The 16,920-nt window shown below is 43.3% G+C and overlaps 1 protein-coding gene and 1 pseudogene across 1 annotated transcript; one reads left to right on the top strand and one right to left on the bottom strand.

Moving 5' to 3' along the window:
• Nucleotides 1-450: 450 nt before the first annotated feature.
• Nucleotides 451-10,176, top strand: LOC133366866 (Ig heavy chain V region 914-like; annotated as a pseudogene).
• A 1,918-nt stretch (nt 10,177-12,094) lies between these two features.
• LOC133366865 (vomeronasal type-2 receptor 26-like) lies at nt 12,095-15,494 on the bottom strand. The gene is made up of 2 exons (XM_061590403.1): nt 15,377-15,494; nt 12,095-12,996 (listed from the first exon to the last, which is right to left on the bottom strand). The coding sequence occupies exon 2, from the start codon at nt 12,992-12,994 to the stop codon at nt 12,095-12,097; it is 900 nt and encodes a 299-aa protein (XP_061446387.1). The 5' UTR covers nt 12,995-12,996; nt 15,377-15,494.
• Between the last annotated feature and the right edge of the window lie 1,426 nt (nt 15,495-16,920).

The raw sequence follows: 16,920 nt of genomic DNA, 5'->3' as shown, positions 1-16,920 counted from the left end.
TAGATCTAATAATAAATAAATAAATAAATAAATAAAAGTTGGACAGTGAAAAAAGCAGATAAGAGAAAAATCAACTCATTTGAAATGTGGTGTTGGAGGAGAGCTTTACGCATACCATGGACTGCAAAAAAGACAAATAATTGGGTGTTAGGACAAATTAAACCAGAACTATCGCTAGAAGCTAAAATGGTGAAACTGAGGTTATCATACTTTGGACACATCATGAGAAGATTCCCTAGAAAAGATGATAATGCTGGGAAAAATGGAAGGAAGCAGAAAAAGAGGAAGGTGAAGCAAGAGATGGATTGATTCCATAAAGGAAGCCACAGACCTGAACTTACAAGATCTGAACAGGGTCATTCATGACAGATACTATTGGAGGTCGCTGATTCATAGGGTCGCCATAAGTCGTGATCCACTTGAAGGCACATAACAACAAATAATATTTTATGTTTTATTGTGTTTGCATATATTATTGTGCACCTCCTTGATATTTTGTGTAAGTGGGAGGTAATAGTTTTTTTAAAATATAAATAAATAAAATAAAATAAAATAATGCAATCTCTGGTATTTTTTTTTCTATCCAACTATCTATCTGCCAGTTAAAACCCTTCCTCCTTTTGAACCATAAAATCACAAAGAGTTTCATTCTGTGGAAACCTCCCAGGCCCATACCCAAATCCTACCTGGGGGACCTTGTAGAGACCTAAGATGTCTGCAATATGGAAGGAGGTAGTGGAGCTAAGTCCCCCGACAACAGCTATGAGGTTTTTCTGGGTGTCACATTTGTAGTTTGGGACAAATCTATCCAATTTGAAGAGCAGGTCCAGAATGGTCCGATAGGTCATCCTTTCATCATGGTAGCTGTCATAGATGTGGAACCCGAGTGTGACATTGGGCAAGATCTTGGAGTTCTCATTGACCTCATGAATTGCAAACACCAAGGCCAGAATGTGCTGGTAGAATTTTGTCACCACACTGCAAATAGTTATTTCAGAATGTAACTGCGCAAAGCATGAAGCTGCTATACCACAAACTGCAATCGTGATAATTTCTGTAACAAAATAATTCAGAGTACAGATCTTTTTTTCAAATTTGTTATTGATTCTTCTACTCTAAAGAACACCTTCTTTGATGCAGTGATCATGATGAAAAGTCCTTTCCTCCAGGTGGAAAACTCTGCAGGTCTGTCTGGCACTCTCCTCTCACTATACATTTAAAGCAGTATCATACCACTTTAAACACTCATGGCTTCCTCCAAAGTCTCCTGAGAACTGTAGTTTGTTAAGGGCACTGAGATTGTTAAGAGATCCCTATTTCCCTCACACAGCTACAGTTCCCATAGCTGCCTGGGAAAAGGAAATGGCAGTTAAGCCACTCTGAGAATTGTAGCTCTGTGAGGGGAATAGGAGTTTCTCCTCTCAGCACCCTTAACAAACTACAGTTCCCAGGATTCTTTGGGGAACATCATGCCTGTTTAAAGTGGTATGACACTCTTTAAATGTTGAGTGCAGATGGGGCTTCAGTCAAGTTCACCCCCTTTCCTGGAGTCCTGTCAGAATGTGGGAGCATACATCTCTCACTCTCTCTCCGCAACTTCAATGTTGTTTGGAACATTAATGTTATTTTTTTCCCACAGGTCACACCCCATTTCAATTTTATAAGCTCTCATATTTTTTTTTTTGCAAACTCTCAAACTGTTGACTTTTTTTTAAAGAAAAAAAATACATTGGCTTTCATCTGTCAGATTTTCCTTTTTCATTCACTCGCCACAAACCTAGAATGCATCTACATGCAAATATGGTGCAATGTGAAAATAAATAAATTAAGTAAATCTCTCCCCCCAGCCTTCCAAAACAGGGGCAGCTCTTGTAATAGAACAAAGATCATAGTTAAGGTAAGCATAGATGATTGCATAACACTCAGAAAGCAACTGAGAAGGTGTGTCCCATGGGTGAAACATGCCTACTTCTGCTTTCTTTGAACATCCTGTCACTTGTATTATCAGTTCCTAAGGCTTGTGATCTGGCCAGCTCCTACGATGCAAATGAAGGGTATCCTTACTTTGGAACATCGAACAGCTTCTGAGAAGGATGCTCCTTAAAGGATACCTGATGAGAAACATACAAGACCTGAGAAAAAATCCCACCAATAAGGAGGCCACCTGGCTGGTACAATTCATGTGGAACAGGGAGGGGATCAATCTCAGGGCAATTTATGGTATCTGCTTTGTACAGAAGAGAAAGCAGGAAAAGCAGGAACATCACTACCCACAACACTCTGCCTGGCAGCAGATATTCTATCTGGATCCAGGCTCCCCTTTGTATATCCACAACAAGAGACTGACTTGAAGAGGTTGCAAAGGATGGTGCCTGGATCTGCCAATACAGTACTACAAACACATGCCTTGAACGCTAGCCAAGATTGTCAACACACACTCAAATTCTACCAAATAAAATGTGGGGAGGAGAGAGATGAGAACTGAAAGGGATCAGACTGACAGAGCCCAGTCCAGTCTTTACTCCCAGCACGAATTTTATGTCTGTGTACTATATCCTCACTAATTAGTTTTTTTTAAAAAAAACACTGGTGGTTTGAGACATGTGGACAAATTACAGTGCTTTGGATAATTGCAGTGGGAGAAAATTACCTCTGCAAACCTGGAGCTCTGACTATTATTATTTGTAGTAGCAAACATGTCTTTCCTCCTCCTCCTCCTCCTCCTCCCTTTTTCAAACCTGGCCAGATGTCTCCTTTGCTCCTTTGTGGGGTGAGATGGGTTCCAGCATTTCAGGGTGAATGATCACCAGTAGGAAAATTAGGACCTAAAGTCAGGGCTGGGAGAACTAGCAGATCAGCAGAACTAGGAGTTTGTAGAGAATAATTATTTCCTGGGTGAGGTGTGTGTGTGGAGATAAACTTAGGGTGGGCGATCAGGGAGGAGTTGCTCTTTCCCAGCTCTGCCCACCTGGGTATGTGGTTCAGCATCATGGTAGAACCGAAGGACAGGGAGGTGGGGTTGCTGTGGTCTATAGGAGTTCTTTCTCACTCACCAAGCACCCTGTCCAGGTGACGACTGGTTTGGAGTGTCTCCACCTTGTGCTGGCCCAGAGAGACAGACTGGGAATTTTGTTGGTGTACCGCCCGCCCTGCTGCCCAACAAATTCCCTAACTGAGCTGACAGAGGTAGTCTCGGAGATATTGTTGCAGTCCCCTAGACTATTGGTACTGGGGGACTTCAACGTAAATGCCGAGACTGCTTTATCTGGGGCGGCTCAGGACTTCATGGCCTCCATGACAACCATGGGGCTGTCTCAGGTTGTTACTGGCCCATCGCATGTGTCGGGACATACTCTTGATTTGATCTTCGCCACTGGGCATGGAGATGGTGATCTGGTGGTTGGGGTTTTTTCATCTACCCCATTGTCATGGACAGATCACCACTTGCTGAAGTTTAGGCTCACAGCGACCCTTTCCCTCTGCAAGGGTGGGGGACCTATTAAATTGGTCTGCCCCTGGAGACTAATGGATCCTGAGGGTTTCCAAAGGGCTCTGGGGGATTTCCCGACTGAGAAGACTGGCGCTCCTGTCGAAGCCCTGGTCGTATTGTGGAATACGGAGATGACCCGGGCGGTTGACACGATCGCTCCCATGCGCCCCCTCCTATGTAGAGCTCATACAGCTCCATGGTATACCGTGGAGCTGAGAGTGATGAAGCAAGAGAGGAGGAGGCTTGAGTGCAGATGGAGGCGAACTCCTGACGAATGCAATTATGCCTTGGTGAGTGCCTCTTCTAAGCGGTATATAGTAGCGGTGAGGGCAGCAAAAAAGAGATATTTTGCTGCCACAATTAAGGCATCTCTCTCCCGCCCGGCGGAGCTCTTTAAAATCGTACGAGGGCTTTTACATTCTGGCCCTCGGGACATCATAGATTCATCTGTAGCCCGCTGTGATGAGTTCACGAGGCACTTCCAGGATAAGATCGCATGCATTCGCCGGGACTTAGACTCCAATATTATGGCAGTGGGATCTAATGAAGCATCCAGAACACGGTCTTGTCCTTATTTATTGGATGAGTTTCAGTCTGTGCAGCTTGAGGATGTTGACAGGATCCTTGGACTGGTGCAGGCGACCACGTCTGTGCTGGACCCTTGCCCCTCTTGGCTGGTGAAAGCCGGCAGGACCGGAACCGCCGGCTGGGCCAAGGAGATAATAAATGCCTTTTTGAGAGAGGGAGTGGTCCCTGACTGCCTAAAAGAGGCGGTAGTGAGACCGCTCCTGAAGAAACCCTCTTTGGACCCAGATAACCTGAACAACTATAGACCTGTGGCGAATGTTCCGTTCTTGGGCAAGGTGCTGGAACGGGTGGTTGCCGGCCAGCTCCAGGGGCTCTTGGATGACACTGATTATCTTGATCCATTTCAATCCGGTTTTAGGCCCGGTTTTGGCACTGAAACAGCCTTGGTCGCCCTGTATGATGACCTTTGTCGGGAGAGGGACAGGGGGAGTGTGACTCTGATCTCTCAGCTGCTTTTGATACCATCTACCATGGTATCCTTCTGGGAAGACTCACGGAGTTGGGAGTTGGGGGTACTGCTTGGCAGTGGCTCCGCTCCTACTTGGTGGGTCGCCACCAGAAGGTAGTGCTTGGGGAACATTGCTCGATACCTTGGACCCCCCATTGTGGAGTCCTGCAGGGATCGGTACTGTCCCCCATGCTTTTTAACATCTACATGAAGCCGCTGGGTGCGGTCATCAGGAGTTTTGGGGTGCGTTGTCATCAGTACGCTGATGACACGCAGCTCTATTTCTCCTTTTCATCTTCTTCAGTTGAGGCTGTTAACGTGCTAAACCGTTGCCTGGCTGCGATAATGGACTGGATGGGAGCTAACAGACTGAAGCTCAATCCAGACAAGACTGAGACGCTGTTGGTGAGTGCCTTCTCTGCCCAGATGGTGGATGTTCATCCTGTTCTTGATGGGGTTACACTCCCCTTGAAGGAACGGGTTCGTAGTTTGGGAGTTCTTTTCGATCCTTCCTTGTCTCTTGAGGCCCAGGTGGCCTCGGTGGCACAGAATGCTTTTTACCATCTTCGATTGGTAGCCCAGCTACGTCCCTATCTGGACAGTGACGACCTCGCCTCAGTTGTTCATGCTCTGGTAACTTCTAGATTGGACTACTGCAATGCGCTCTACGTTGGGCTGCCCTTGAAGACTGTTCGGAAACTACAGATAGTCCAGAATGCAGCGGCCAGATTGCTGACGTGGACCAGAAGGTCCGCTCATATAACACCTGTTCTGGCCCGTCTGCACTGGCTTCCTATTTGTTTCCGGGCTAGATTCAAAGTGCTGGTTTTGACCTATAAAGCCCTACACGGCATGGGACTGCAATACCTGGTGGAACGCCTCTCCCAATATGAACCTACCCGTACACTGCGCTCAACATCTAAGGCCCTCCTCCGAGTGCCATCCCATCGAGAAGCTCGGAGGGTGGTGACTAGAACTAGGGCCTTTTCAGTGGTGGCCCCTGAACTGTGGAACAGTTTCCCCGATGAGGTGCACCTGGCACTGACGCTACTATCTTTCCGGCGCCAGGTGAAAACCTTTTTATATTCCCAGGCATTTTAAAGTGTATTTTAACAGTATTTCACTATTATCTTGTATTTTGGACGTTGTTTGGTTCTTTTATTGTTTGTTTTTGGTTCTTGATTTATTGTATTTATTGTACTTATACACTGTGCTTGTTTTATCTTTTATGTACACTGCCCGGAGAGCCTTCGGGCTTAGGGCGGTATATAAATTAAATAAAATAAATAAAATAAATAAATCCTGAGTCAGAACATTGGTCCATAGCTCAGTATTGCGTACACTGACTGGCAGTAGTTGTCCAGGGCTTCAGGCAGGAATCTCCCAGCTCTATCTGAAGATGCTGGGGACTGAACTTGGGACCTTCTGCATGCAAAGCAGATGCTCTGTCACTGAGCTCTGGTCCTTATGTAGTTTTTTAAAAAAGTATGAATAGCTTTTTAACTGGAGATTACTGCAGGTACAAGGAGTCTTATCTGGATCAAGATGAGAGTGTGTGTGTGTGTGTGTGTGCACGTGCATGGTGCACTAAATCCCACTTGTATTTATTTATTTATTATTTCATTTATGAATTACTTCCCATGAAACATCCCAAAGGGATTAACAATAGAAAATGTGAACAATAAAACAATTTCAAGTCCAGTACTAATACAGACTGGGATATAAAGATCCCCACTTAAAAGGCATGTTAGAAATGGAAGGTCTTCAATAGGCAATGAAAACATAATAAAGACAGCACCTGTCGGATATTTAATGGGAGGGAGTTCCAAGGAGTAGGTGTAATTGCTGTGGCATATGTGCTACATTCACCCCATATGTTTAAAGTGCTGTTATTCCATTTTAAACAGCCATGGTTTCCCCCAATGAATCCTGGAAAGTGTAGATTGTGCCACCCTGGGCTCCTGCTGGGGGGAGGAAGGGTGGAATATCAATCAATAGATAGATAGATAGATAGATAGATAGATAGATAGATAGATAGATAGATAGATAGATAGATAGATAGATAGATAGATAGATAGATAGATAGATAGATAGATAGATAGATAGATAGATAGATAGATAGATAGATAGATAAGGGTGCTGAGAGTTGTTAAGAAACCCTTGTTCTCCTCACAGAGTTCCAGTTCCCAGAGTTCCTTGGGAAGAATAGCTGATTGTTAAAGCACTCTGGCTGTTTAAAGTGGAAGAATAGTGCTTTCAACGTATGGGGTGAATGCAGCCATAGAATGGGCCTCCGGGTGAGATGGTATCCTCAGCAGACCCTCTCCTGCAGAGCACAGTGATCAGTTGGGTATATAAGGAGTAAGGCCAACTTTTAGGGATCTCACGTACCTTCAAATTCATTAACACTGAACATTTCACTGACATTTCATCATAATTCCCACCTTAAGATCCATTTCCCCAATCTGAAGAGATCCTCTTGGATCGTCTTCATCATCTTGTGACGCTCTAGATATGGACTCCATCTCTAATCATCCCTGTCCATTGGCCATGCTGGCTGTGGTTGAAGAATGTTGGAGCCCAACAACATCTGGAGCTCAGGTGGGCTTTTACATGTGTCAGAGGGCTGTGCTGGAACTGATAGACCATAAGTCGGGCAGGCCTTTCATGAGGGATACACATGCCAACCACAAACCTTAGCGAGCCATAAGAAGGAAAATGTTCTGTTTCATAGAATCATAGAACAGTAGAGTTGGAAGGGGCCTATAAGGCCATCTAGTCCAATCCCCTGCTCAATGCAGGAATCCAACTTAAAGCATACCACACAGGTGGCTGTCCAGCTGCCTCTTGAATACCTCCAGTGTTGGAGAGTCCACCATCTTTCTAGGTAATTAGTTTCACTGTTGTATCACTGTAACAGTTAAGAAGTTGTTCCTGATGTTCAGTTGAAATCTAGCTTCCTGCAATTTGAGCCCATTATTCCATGTCCTGCACTCTGAGATGATTGAGAAGAGATCTGGGCCTTCTTCTTGCATACTTCTTGCAGCCAGTCTCCATTATTCCACTCCTGGGAATGATGCACAAGGACATGATGGCATCTCAGTGCCAGGTTGTTGTTGTTTTTCCTGGATTGTGTGGACTTTCTAGTTCTACTTCAGAAAAGAGTGCCAGGACTGGTTATGAGTCAGAGGCTGCTTTAGGATCCACTTATTAGCTAATATATACTGGTAACAAGACAGGGGCAGTGGCCTTGGGCTGCAATGAAATACACGCTGGCTTTTGGCAGAATTGCCCATGTCTGGTTGCTGGTGCTGTTGGAAAGATCAAAGGGCTATCTCAGCACCAATTGTTGATGCCAAATCTCCTGACTCTTTCTTTTCACTCACCCTAAGGAGGGGCCCCTTTGGACCCAGGGGCCCTCAGTCAGGGCCCAACAGGGTCACCCTCTGTTGCTGGTCCTGGGCAGTTGAACCCGTTTTGAGGGAAGGCCTTTATAATGGGCTTACAGTGGTGGGGAGGAGCTTCTTCACTCTCAAAAACAACAACTCTACACCGCCATGGTGTAGTTGCCAGGGTTCCAATCCTCACTCCACCATGAAGCTCACTAGGTGACCTTGAACCAGTTACCATCTCTCAGTCTAGCCTACCTCACAGGGTTGTTGTGGGGGATGAAATGAGGAAGGGGAGAATCATGTATGCCACCTTCAGCTCCTTGGAGCAAAAGTAGAATAGAAATGTAATCCTCATCCTCATCATACATTAAAAAGCAAGCAGCGGCTCCAGCAACACTTTATCAGGAGCAGAGTTCTGGCCATTGCAGCAACCCACCTTTCCTTCCTAGAGAACCTCTGGATAGGATGCTAACTTGGGAAAAGCCAGAGATCCACCAGAGATGATGACAGAGCTGATAGCCTATAAAAGTTTATTTAAAAGGAAAAGGGGGGCATCCCACTCAGAAAGGGGGGGAAATGGATAACAAATCTGAACAAGAATGGACACCTTTTTTAGGAACAAGGAGGGGGGACAAAGCTCAACCCTTTTCCTGTACTCCTTGGCTCCTTCTGGGAGGAAGGGCAGGATGTAAATTTAATAAATAAATAATAAAAAGAACATTAAGGGGATTTTTTCCTCCCTGTTTTCTTTTCTCTCCTTTTTTGTCTGCTTTTGGGGTTAGTTAAGATATAATTATGTCCTATAAAGACCATCTCATTTTATTTCCCCCTTTTTAAAACATGCTCGCTCTATATTGATGCATTATTGTCCTTTTCTCCCTTCCTCTCTCTCTCTCTCTCTCTCTTTCTCTGTCTTCTTTTCCCCAGTATACTTCATGTGCATTGTATTTCCCCCCAGTATACGTTATGTACATTGCAAATTGTATTGTATGTTAAAATGCACATGTGCCATAGTCCACCCTCTCCCCTCCCCACTGAAATGGCACCGAGCACTTTGAGATGCCTCCTTCCCTGTTTCAAAGCGTGCCCCAAATGGATTGCCCCAAATCAGGCAAACTCCAGAATGAGAGAAATGCCACTACCACTACAGTCTACATTCTTCTGTGTGGCTCTTTTATCCAGAGATGTATGTAAACGCAGGGACAGCTCCTATTTAAATTGGACATGTGCTCCCCCCAGCCCACAGTTACACCCAGACACGGCACTTGTACACTGTGCCACTTGCCACTCAAAATCTCTCAAAGGTCCCAAGGGGGAAAATGATGTTTTGGCTCCTATTTTTGTTATTATAATCAGTAGCCATCAAAGGTAATTGTTCTTTGTCAGGGATATAGCTGGAGAGCACATCACATTTGAGGGGTTAATGGGAAAATGAGCTTTGTCACCTCTCTTTCTTTCTAGGTGTCCAATCAGAGATCCAGCTGGTTGAGTCTAGAGGGAGTGTAAAAAGGCCTGGAGAGTCCATCCACCTCTCCTGTCAAGCTTCTGGATTCACTTTCAGCAGCTATTCAGTGAACTGGGTGCGACAGACTCCTGGGAAGGGACTGGAATGGATTGCCTAGATTGCTACAACTATTACACACTATGCTGACTCTGTTAAGGGTCGATTTACCATTTCCACATGATGACTCAGGGCCAGCATTTTTAACAAAAAGAAGAAGAAGAAACTAAATTTTATAAGGCCTAGAGAAGTTACATGCTTGCTGAAGCTTATCAGTAAAATACGTGCTTGGAAGCTGCTGTTGTAATGGCTAACCTGGAATGCAGATATGGGTGGAGAAATTAATGTGCAGTGTGCATAAGAGATGGTGGGCATAGTCAGAAGATCGACCAATGGAAATGTGACAGGTTGGCACTAAGGGGCCAATTAGAATGTGCCATGAATTTTTGCTTGCAATGTATAAAAGTGCAGCACCCCCATAAGGGGTGTGCTTGTTTCGCGAATTATCGCCTTGCACCTCTTTCTGGCCAGAACGAAATAAAGCTTGTTGGACCCTTCAACCTGGGTGTGGTCATTTGGCTGTACTGTGCACCGGGCAATGGACCCATTTGGGAGACAACACAGGGATAATTCTATCAGCACACTTTTCTTGCAAATGAATGGCCTGAAGGTTGAAGACTCAGCCCTGTACTACTGTGCCAGAGACACAGTGACTGAAAAGCTAGCTGTCAATGGACAAAAACTTGAATCGGCTTGATTGCACTTCTCCTGCTTGTGGCGAGGGGGCAGCAAACATAACTAAAATGAGAAGAACACCATAGACAAATTTGTGAAGCTTAGATGCTTGAAGCTCAGCAGAGTGTAAGTGAAAGTCATGCCATATTACAGCACTGTTGTATTTAAAGCATTAAACATGCCTGGAAGCCAGACCTGGAATCACTCTGAAATAAAAGAGTTCCTAATGATGCCTGAAGAAGTGAGAGACCACAGGGAGGATTGCATCCCCATTGTGGATTAACCCCATCTCAGTGTGCCACACTTTGTGTATGAAAATGCAAGAAACAGCTCTCTAGGATTTTAGAATAAATTGTATACAGTTACAGCTAACATGGAACTATTATTGTTTGATTGCATTAATATCTCACCTTTCTTCCAAGGGGTTCAAGATGGTATGCATGATTCTTTCTCACACACACACACACCCTATTTAATCCTCACAATGACCCAGTGCGGTAGATTAAGTTGAGAGATACTCACTGTCCCAAAGCCATATCTGACTGCACAGTTAAACCTGGGATAAATGTGCACAATCAAAACACGATGAAATACAGAGTTCAAAACCCAGGCAACAGTAAAAACCATTAGTGGCAGCAGGGTGTAAAAATCTGGTACAAGAATATCTTAACTGTTTGCCTAAAGAGTAAAAAAGGAGGAGATAACTGGGCTCCCTTTGCGAGGGTACTCCACAGTCCAGTTTGACTCAGGGGAATGGGGGAAAGCACTCTGTCCCAGCTCAGAACCACTCTCATTTTTACTTGATAGATCGCAAGGCTGGGGTTAAATATAGCATCTCACACTCAATTGTGAAGTCCCTTGACTCAAATTATACCCTCAGTGTTGAGTATCCTTCCTTTCTCCAAACTATGTACATCATGAATGGGGAATATTATTTAACCTCAACACTGAATTGGTGTGTACTCCTAATAAATGTCCCCGAAGTTGAGGGTGAAGATGACGGAAATAATGAGATGACTAGTTGGGTACGTGTGTGAGAGAACTGAGGTGAAGGAAATACAATATTTCAGAAACGGGGTGGGGCCACTAATTTTCAGGTGGGAAGTCACAACAGTATGGACATTTCCTACATTTTCATATTACGAGGACAGGATCAGAGAAGACCATCCCATGTGTGATGGCTCAGAAGAAGGCATAATTCTGCCACAATTAGAGACAGGAATATTGGTGTCATCCCTGAGATATTATGCTTTGGGTGCGCAGTGTCTGAGGCCCAATCAAGATATTGCTCAGGCTCATAGTGGGTCCCATTGATTCACACCTACTTAGTATTACCTAGTTGTAGAAGAAACCTAGGAACAACTTCAGTAAAAGTTTCTCCATCAGACCACAGTTAGCAACCAGTCATGTAGAGGAAGGAAACATTGAAATGAATGATATCACCAGAATTTATTGGGATGAAACAGGATGGTAAGAGTGTCTGGCAACTGCGTATCAGCATGATGCCCAGTTTGGTCCTGAATGATGGGGGGAGAGGAGGGGATAAACATTTTCTGTATTATGTGGCTTAAATCATTTGCATAATCCATCAGAAGGAATTGCTGCTTTGGAACTTATTCTCAAGGGCCTGATATCCATGAAGCTGCTGTATAGATTTTCCTCCAAATTATTCTTCCCTTCTGTTGAGCTCCATTTCATCTCCATCCCTTTACTTTGTTTAATTTCTTTGTCATTCATCTAATTCTAAGCTATAATATACTATAGTTTCCTTATATTTTACTATAAAGTGGCTCCTGTAGCATAGAATAATGCAGCACTTAAATTCTAACGATCCATCATAGCAATTGGCAATGTGGGCTGGTGGGGAATTGGAGTGAGAAGAGAAATTTGATGAGAAGATATCTATGTCCTAAATTAATTGGAGGAAACAAACAGATTATTCAATTCTTTTTCCTTGTTAGTTGTTCTCTATTGTTCATCTCATGTCTGAGCACAATGATGTAGCATTTAGGGGCAAAGATGCAACCCAGTAACCCAGCACTTGAGGCCAAGATGGAGAAGATCTCCACAGCTACCATGTCTTTTCCTCTTGAGCTCAAGTAGGTTGGAACAAAGGAGATCCATACACTGCAAAATGCCAACATGCTGAAGGTAATAAATTTGGCTTCATTAAAACTGTCTGGTAACTTCCGGGCTAGGAATGCCACAATGAAGCAGATGATGGCCAGGAGGCCCATGTAGCCCAGGACACAATAAAATATGGCGACTGAGCCTTCATTACATTTCACAATGATTTCTTCAGTTTCTGAATGCATGTCCAAATGAGGGAATGGAGGAGAGATTACCAGCCACACAACACAAATACTTGCTTGGATAAGGGAGCATGAAAGGACAATGGATTGTGCCAGTCTTTTACCCACCCATTTTGTCAACCTAGATCCTGGCTTTGTGGCTATGAAAGCTAGAACTACAATAATGGTTTTTGCCAACACACAAGAAACAGCCACTGAGAAGATGATGCCGAAAGTGGGCTGTTGGAGAAGGCAGGTCACTTTCCCAGGCTGGCCAAGAAAGAGCAAGGAAGAGAGGAAGCAGAGGAGGAGGGAGAGGAGAAGAGTGTAGGTGAGTTCCCGGTTGTTGGCTTTGACAATGGGGGTATCATTGTGCTTAATAAAAGTTCCTAGCACCAAAGCTGTGATTAGGGAAAACACTAAAGCAACTGTGGCTAAACCAATCCCTAAAGGTTCTTCATAAGAAAGGAAGTTTCTCATTTTGGGGATGCAGCTATCTCTGTCATCATTTGGATATTGATCTTCTTCACATTTGAAACAGTCATCCATATCTGAAAAATAAAAAGAGGTTCCATTTCCATGCCAGTTCATTTCTGAATAATTATTACCTCACCTTGCTCACATAAGCTTCTGTGAAAATGAATTTGAATAATATGTCAATCAAAAATATGTTCATTATCATTATTGGGCTGCTGTATATATTCCGATTGAGTTAGGGATGTGCAAAATAATTATTCTGACACTACTACCACCACCACCACCACCACCATCAATAATAATAATAATAATAATAATAATAATAACAACAATAATAACAATAATAACAATAATAACAATAATAACAATAATAATAATACTTGTGGCTCCTCTAATGGGAAAATCAGGAAACACATACAACTTTTGTTATTATTTGGCAGAATTTTCAGGCTTAGTGTTGCCCCTTGTAGATGGATGAACCTAGGTACAAGGAGTCTTCCAAAGCAGCTACCTTACTCCCAACTTAAGGATGGAAAATGGAATATTGGTGGACAGCAAAAGAGGTTTAAAGATGTTCTCAAAGCTAATCTAAAAAAATGTAACATGAGCATCGAGAACTGGGAAGCCTTGGCCCATGAGTGTCCCAATTGGAGGTTGACCATTATCAAAGGTGCTATGGACTTTGAAGAAGCACGAGTACAGGGCAAAAGGAACCAAAGAGCTAAGCAGAAGGCACGTCAAGCAAATCCTCATCGTGACCATCTTCCATCTGGCAACCTATGTCCTCACTGTGGGAGGCTGTGTGGATCCAGAATTGGCCTCCACAGTCACTTACTGACCCACTGTTAAAGACGTTACTCTGGAAGACAACCTTACTCAGCCACGAGTGATCACCAATGAATGAATGAGGTACAAGGAGGCGATAGTCAATTATAAACAATGTTGAGGTGTAAAAATGGAGGGGGAGAACAGATCTCTCCATCTCTGATGTCACTACTTTCCCCAGAAACTGACTTTGGGATCTGCCAAAAGCAAGGATTCTAGGAGAGAGAGGAAAGCAGGAGAAAATCCCCTGCTCCAACTAGGCTTTCCCCAATGCCGCCCCACCCAACAGGATGCTCTAGGAGAGAGGTTCCCAAACTGTGGTCCGTGAACCACCAGTGTTCTGGGAGATTCATCCAGGTTGTCCACAGCATGTCCACATTAAATATTGATATTGAGAATATCATCTCTGGCAGAGGGAAGAGTGTTCCGCAGTGTTAGGGTGATGGCAGTAAATGACTGTTTTCAGGTCTCTGCTCAGTGATATTCTGTAGGTTGTTGTGTCATGAGTAAAATCCTGTTGTGGGCTGTCCCTGTGCATTCAGAGTTATTGTATGCATACCGTATAAGTATATCATATGGTATTTCTTCTCTGTCTTAGAGGGGTTTGCTTAAGTAAAAGTAAAAGACAAGAGTTTTGCTAAAAAGTTTCCTCTCCACTCTCCCCCTCCAGCAAGTCTGGGTGGTCAGCAGCTTTCTGGTTCTAGTCTGAATTATTAGAGATAACTCAGTCTGGGATGGGGTCCAGTTAGCATTGCCTTATATGGAGATCCTGGAAGGACCATCGGAACACCTGCTTCTGGTTCAGTCGACTAGTTGTTGATGAACTGGTTGGCTAGTCCCACTTGCTGTCTCTAGCAGGTGGCATGGAGAGACAGCCTCTGATAAGAAGAAGAACTTGACAAGATTCTTATGGAAGGAGGAGGATTTTCTGCAGCCAGCATCAGTCTTTCAGACTGGTCCAACAGATTTCTGCTTAGCTCGCTGCTGGAAATCTGAAGCTTGACTTAGCCACTGTGGAGGAGAAATTAGTATATTCATTCTTTTCTATACGTGTGTGTTAAGATACCTGGTTATCTAGATAGCACAACTGAAATCCTGAATAGTTTATATTACATAAGGTATTGTGTAATAGCCTTTATTATTATATTGTGTTGGTAATTCTGATCCACTGGCTATGGCCAGAGACTTATGTGCAACTTGTATATACAAGAAAAAAATGTGTTGTCAACAAAGAGTACAACATTCTTCCACTTTGGACCTCCCACTATTTTTCCTGATACATCCCCTAAGTATCAGGAAGTCCTAAGGAAGTTTTCGGTGGGATTTCCACTTTGGCCTGCCTGTTTAGATGAGTTGCTGCTGGAGACTATGTAAGATTAGGTGAGCTCAACATCTGTCAAAAAAGGACTCTGAACAGCCACAGGGCTAAAAGGAAAGCATGAGACCCCTCAATCGTGTGCATTTACAAGAAAGAGGTCATTCAGGTGATTTCAGTCTCATGACAGTATGCTGACCAAGCGGTCACATGCATGCTATAGGAATTTATCACTAGCAGTAGATCATTTTGTACAAACATCTGAATCATGCTTGTGGGGATGGGGAGGACGAGACGATTTCTGCATCACCTACCATTCTGTTTTGAAATCTTCCCTTCTGGGCATGGGGCACAGTCATAACAGCAAAATTTTCCCCCTTCTCTCTTTTTCTTCTGATAGCCAGGGTGGCAGTGCTCATTACACACAGAAACAGGCAGCACCTATCCAAAGACAGGAAGGGATTTTTGGATGGAACAAATATATGTGCAACCACATCTATCTACTTTTCTATCTGTCTTTTGATTCAAAGCAGAGCAGTTGAAGAAGGTTGATGGAACATTTTGCTATTAAACATTTTTGCTATTAAAATTAATATCTGTTGTGTTAGTCACTGTGATAAATATCTCTCTGTAGATATAGATACTTATATAGATGTATTGTGTGTGTGTTTCTTGAAGAAATCTTATATGGATTATTCCATAGCTCTACTGTACTTTAATATTATTTATTATTTAAATTTATATCCCACCCTTCCTCCCAAAGGAGTCCAGGGCAGCAAAGCATGGTAAATATTTATCACATGTGCAGAAAATGCAACGTACAAAATAGGAAGAGAAATACTGAGTACTTACATCTACTTTTTGAATATGCTAAGTAGTACATGATTCATTAGAAAAGACAGTCATGCTGGGAAAAACAGCAGGGAGTAGAAAAAGAGGCAGGCCAAACAAGAGATGGATTGATTCCATAAAGGAAGCTACAGACCTGAACTTACAAGATCTGAACAGGGTGGTTCATGACAGATGCTCTTGGAGGTCGCTGATTCACAGGGTCGCCATAAGTCGTAATCGACTTGAAGGCACTTAACAGCAACAACAACAAGTAGTACATGCTTTTACAGAGTCTGATCAGATTAGCTTTTGAATAGGAAGACAAGGAAATTCCTTTCACCTGAATGATCCATCTGTAATACTAGTTTTCAACCTTCTCAAATCTGGGACCCACCTTTAACTCAAACATGCATTTGAGAACCCATTTCTTCATTTATTTATTTAACTATATTTTTGTATGGTAGTATTGCTTCTGTTGCAACTCAGTTTAGATTTGACCATGACGTGGTAGTGGACTTGGCCCAACAGTTGAATACCAATTATCTAGAGAAAACATCACCTCCCAAGAACACATGAAAACTCCCACCTGGTTAAAACCTCTGTGCCACACAATTATATCTTCATTAAGGCTGAATCCATTTCCTTCAAGAGTGTTGGTTTCCTCCACTCTTCCAACTTTCACTCTCTGGAAGGACTTGTTTGGAAATGTGATCAAGTTCATTATGTCAAATCCACCTCCCACTTCTCTGTTACCATTAAAGGACACAATTTCTCCTGCTGAATTGTTGAAAGAAATGTTTTGAAGAAACAGATGGAGCTGATTGAAAGAGGACAAGGAACAAAATGTTTTGAAACAGGGGGAACACACACACACACATCCATGGGTAGTGGAAGAAATGACACTGGAGATTTTATAAGCCAGGTAAAAGGAAGAGGAGTTATGCCCATTCTCTCTCATTAAGAAGTAATAGCACAATCCTATACATATCTACTCAGAAGTATGTTCCACTGAGTTCAGTGGTGCTAA

Source organism: Rhineura floridana, chromosome 11, assembly GCF_030035675.1.
Source record: "Rhineura floridana isolate rRhiFlo1 chromosome 11, rRhiFlo1.hap2, whole genome shotgun sequence".
NCBI lineage: Eukaryota > Metazoa > Chordata > Lepidosauria > Squamata > Rhineuridae > Rhineura > Rhineura floridana.
This window is presented reverse-complemented; position numbering and strand designations above follow the sequence as displayed.

What these genes read in the sequence shown, in the direction of transcription:
- LOC133366865 (XM_061590403.1), bottom strand. Translation starts at nt 12,994, where the DNA reads ATGGATGACTGTTTCAAATGTGAAGAAGATCAATATCCAAATGATGAC.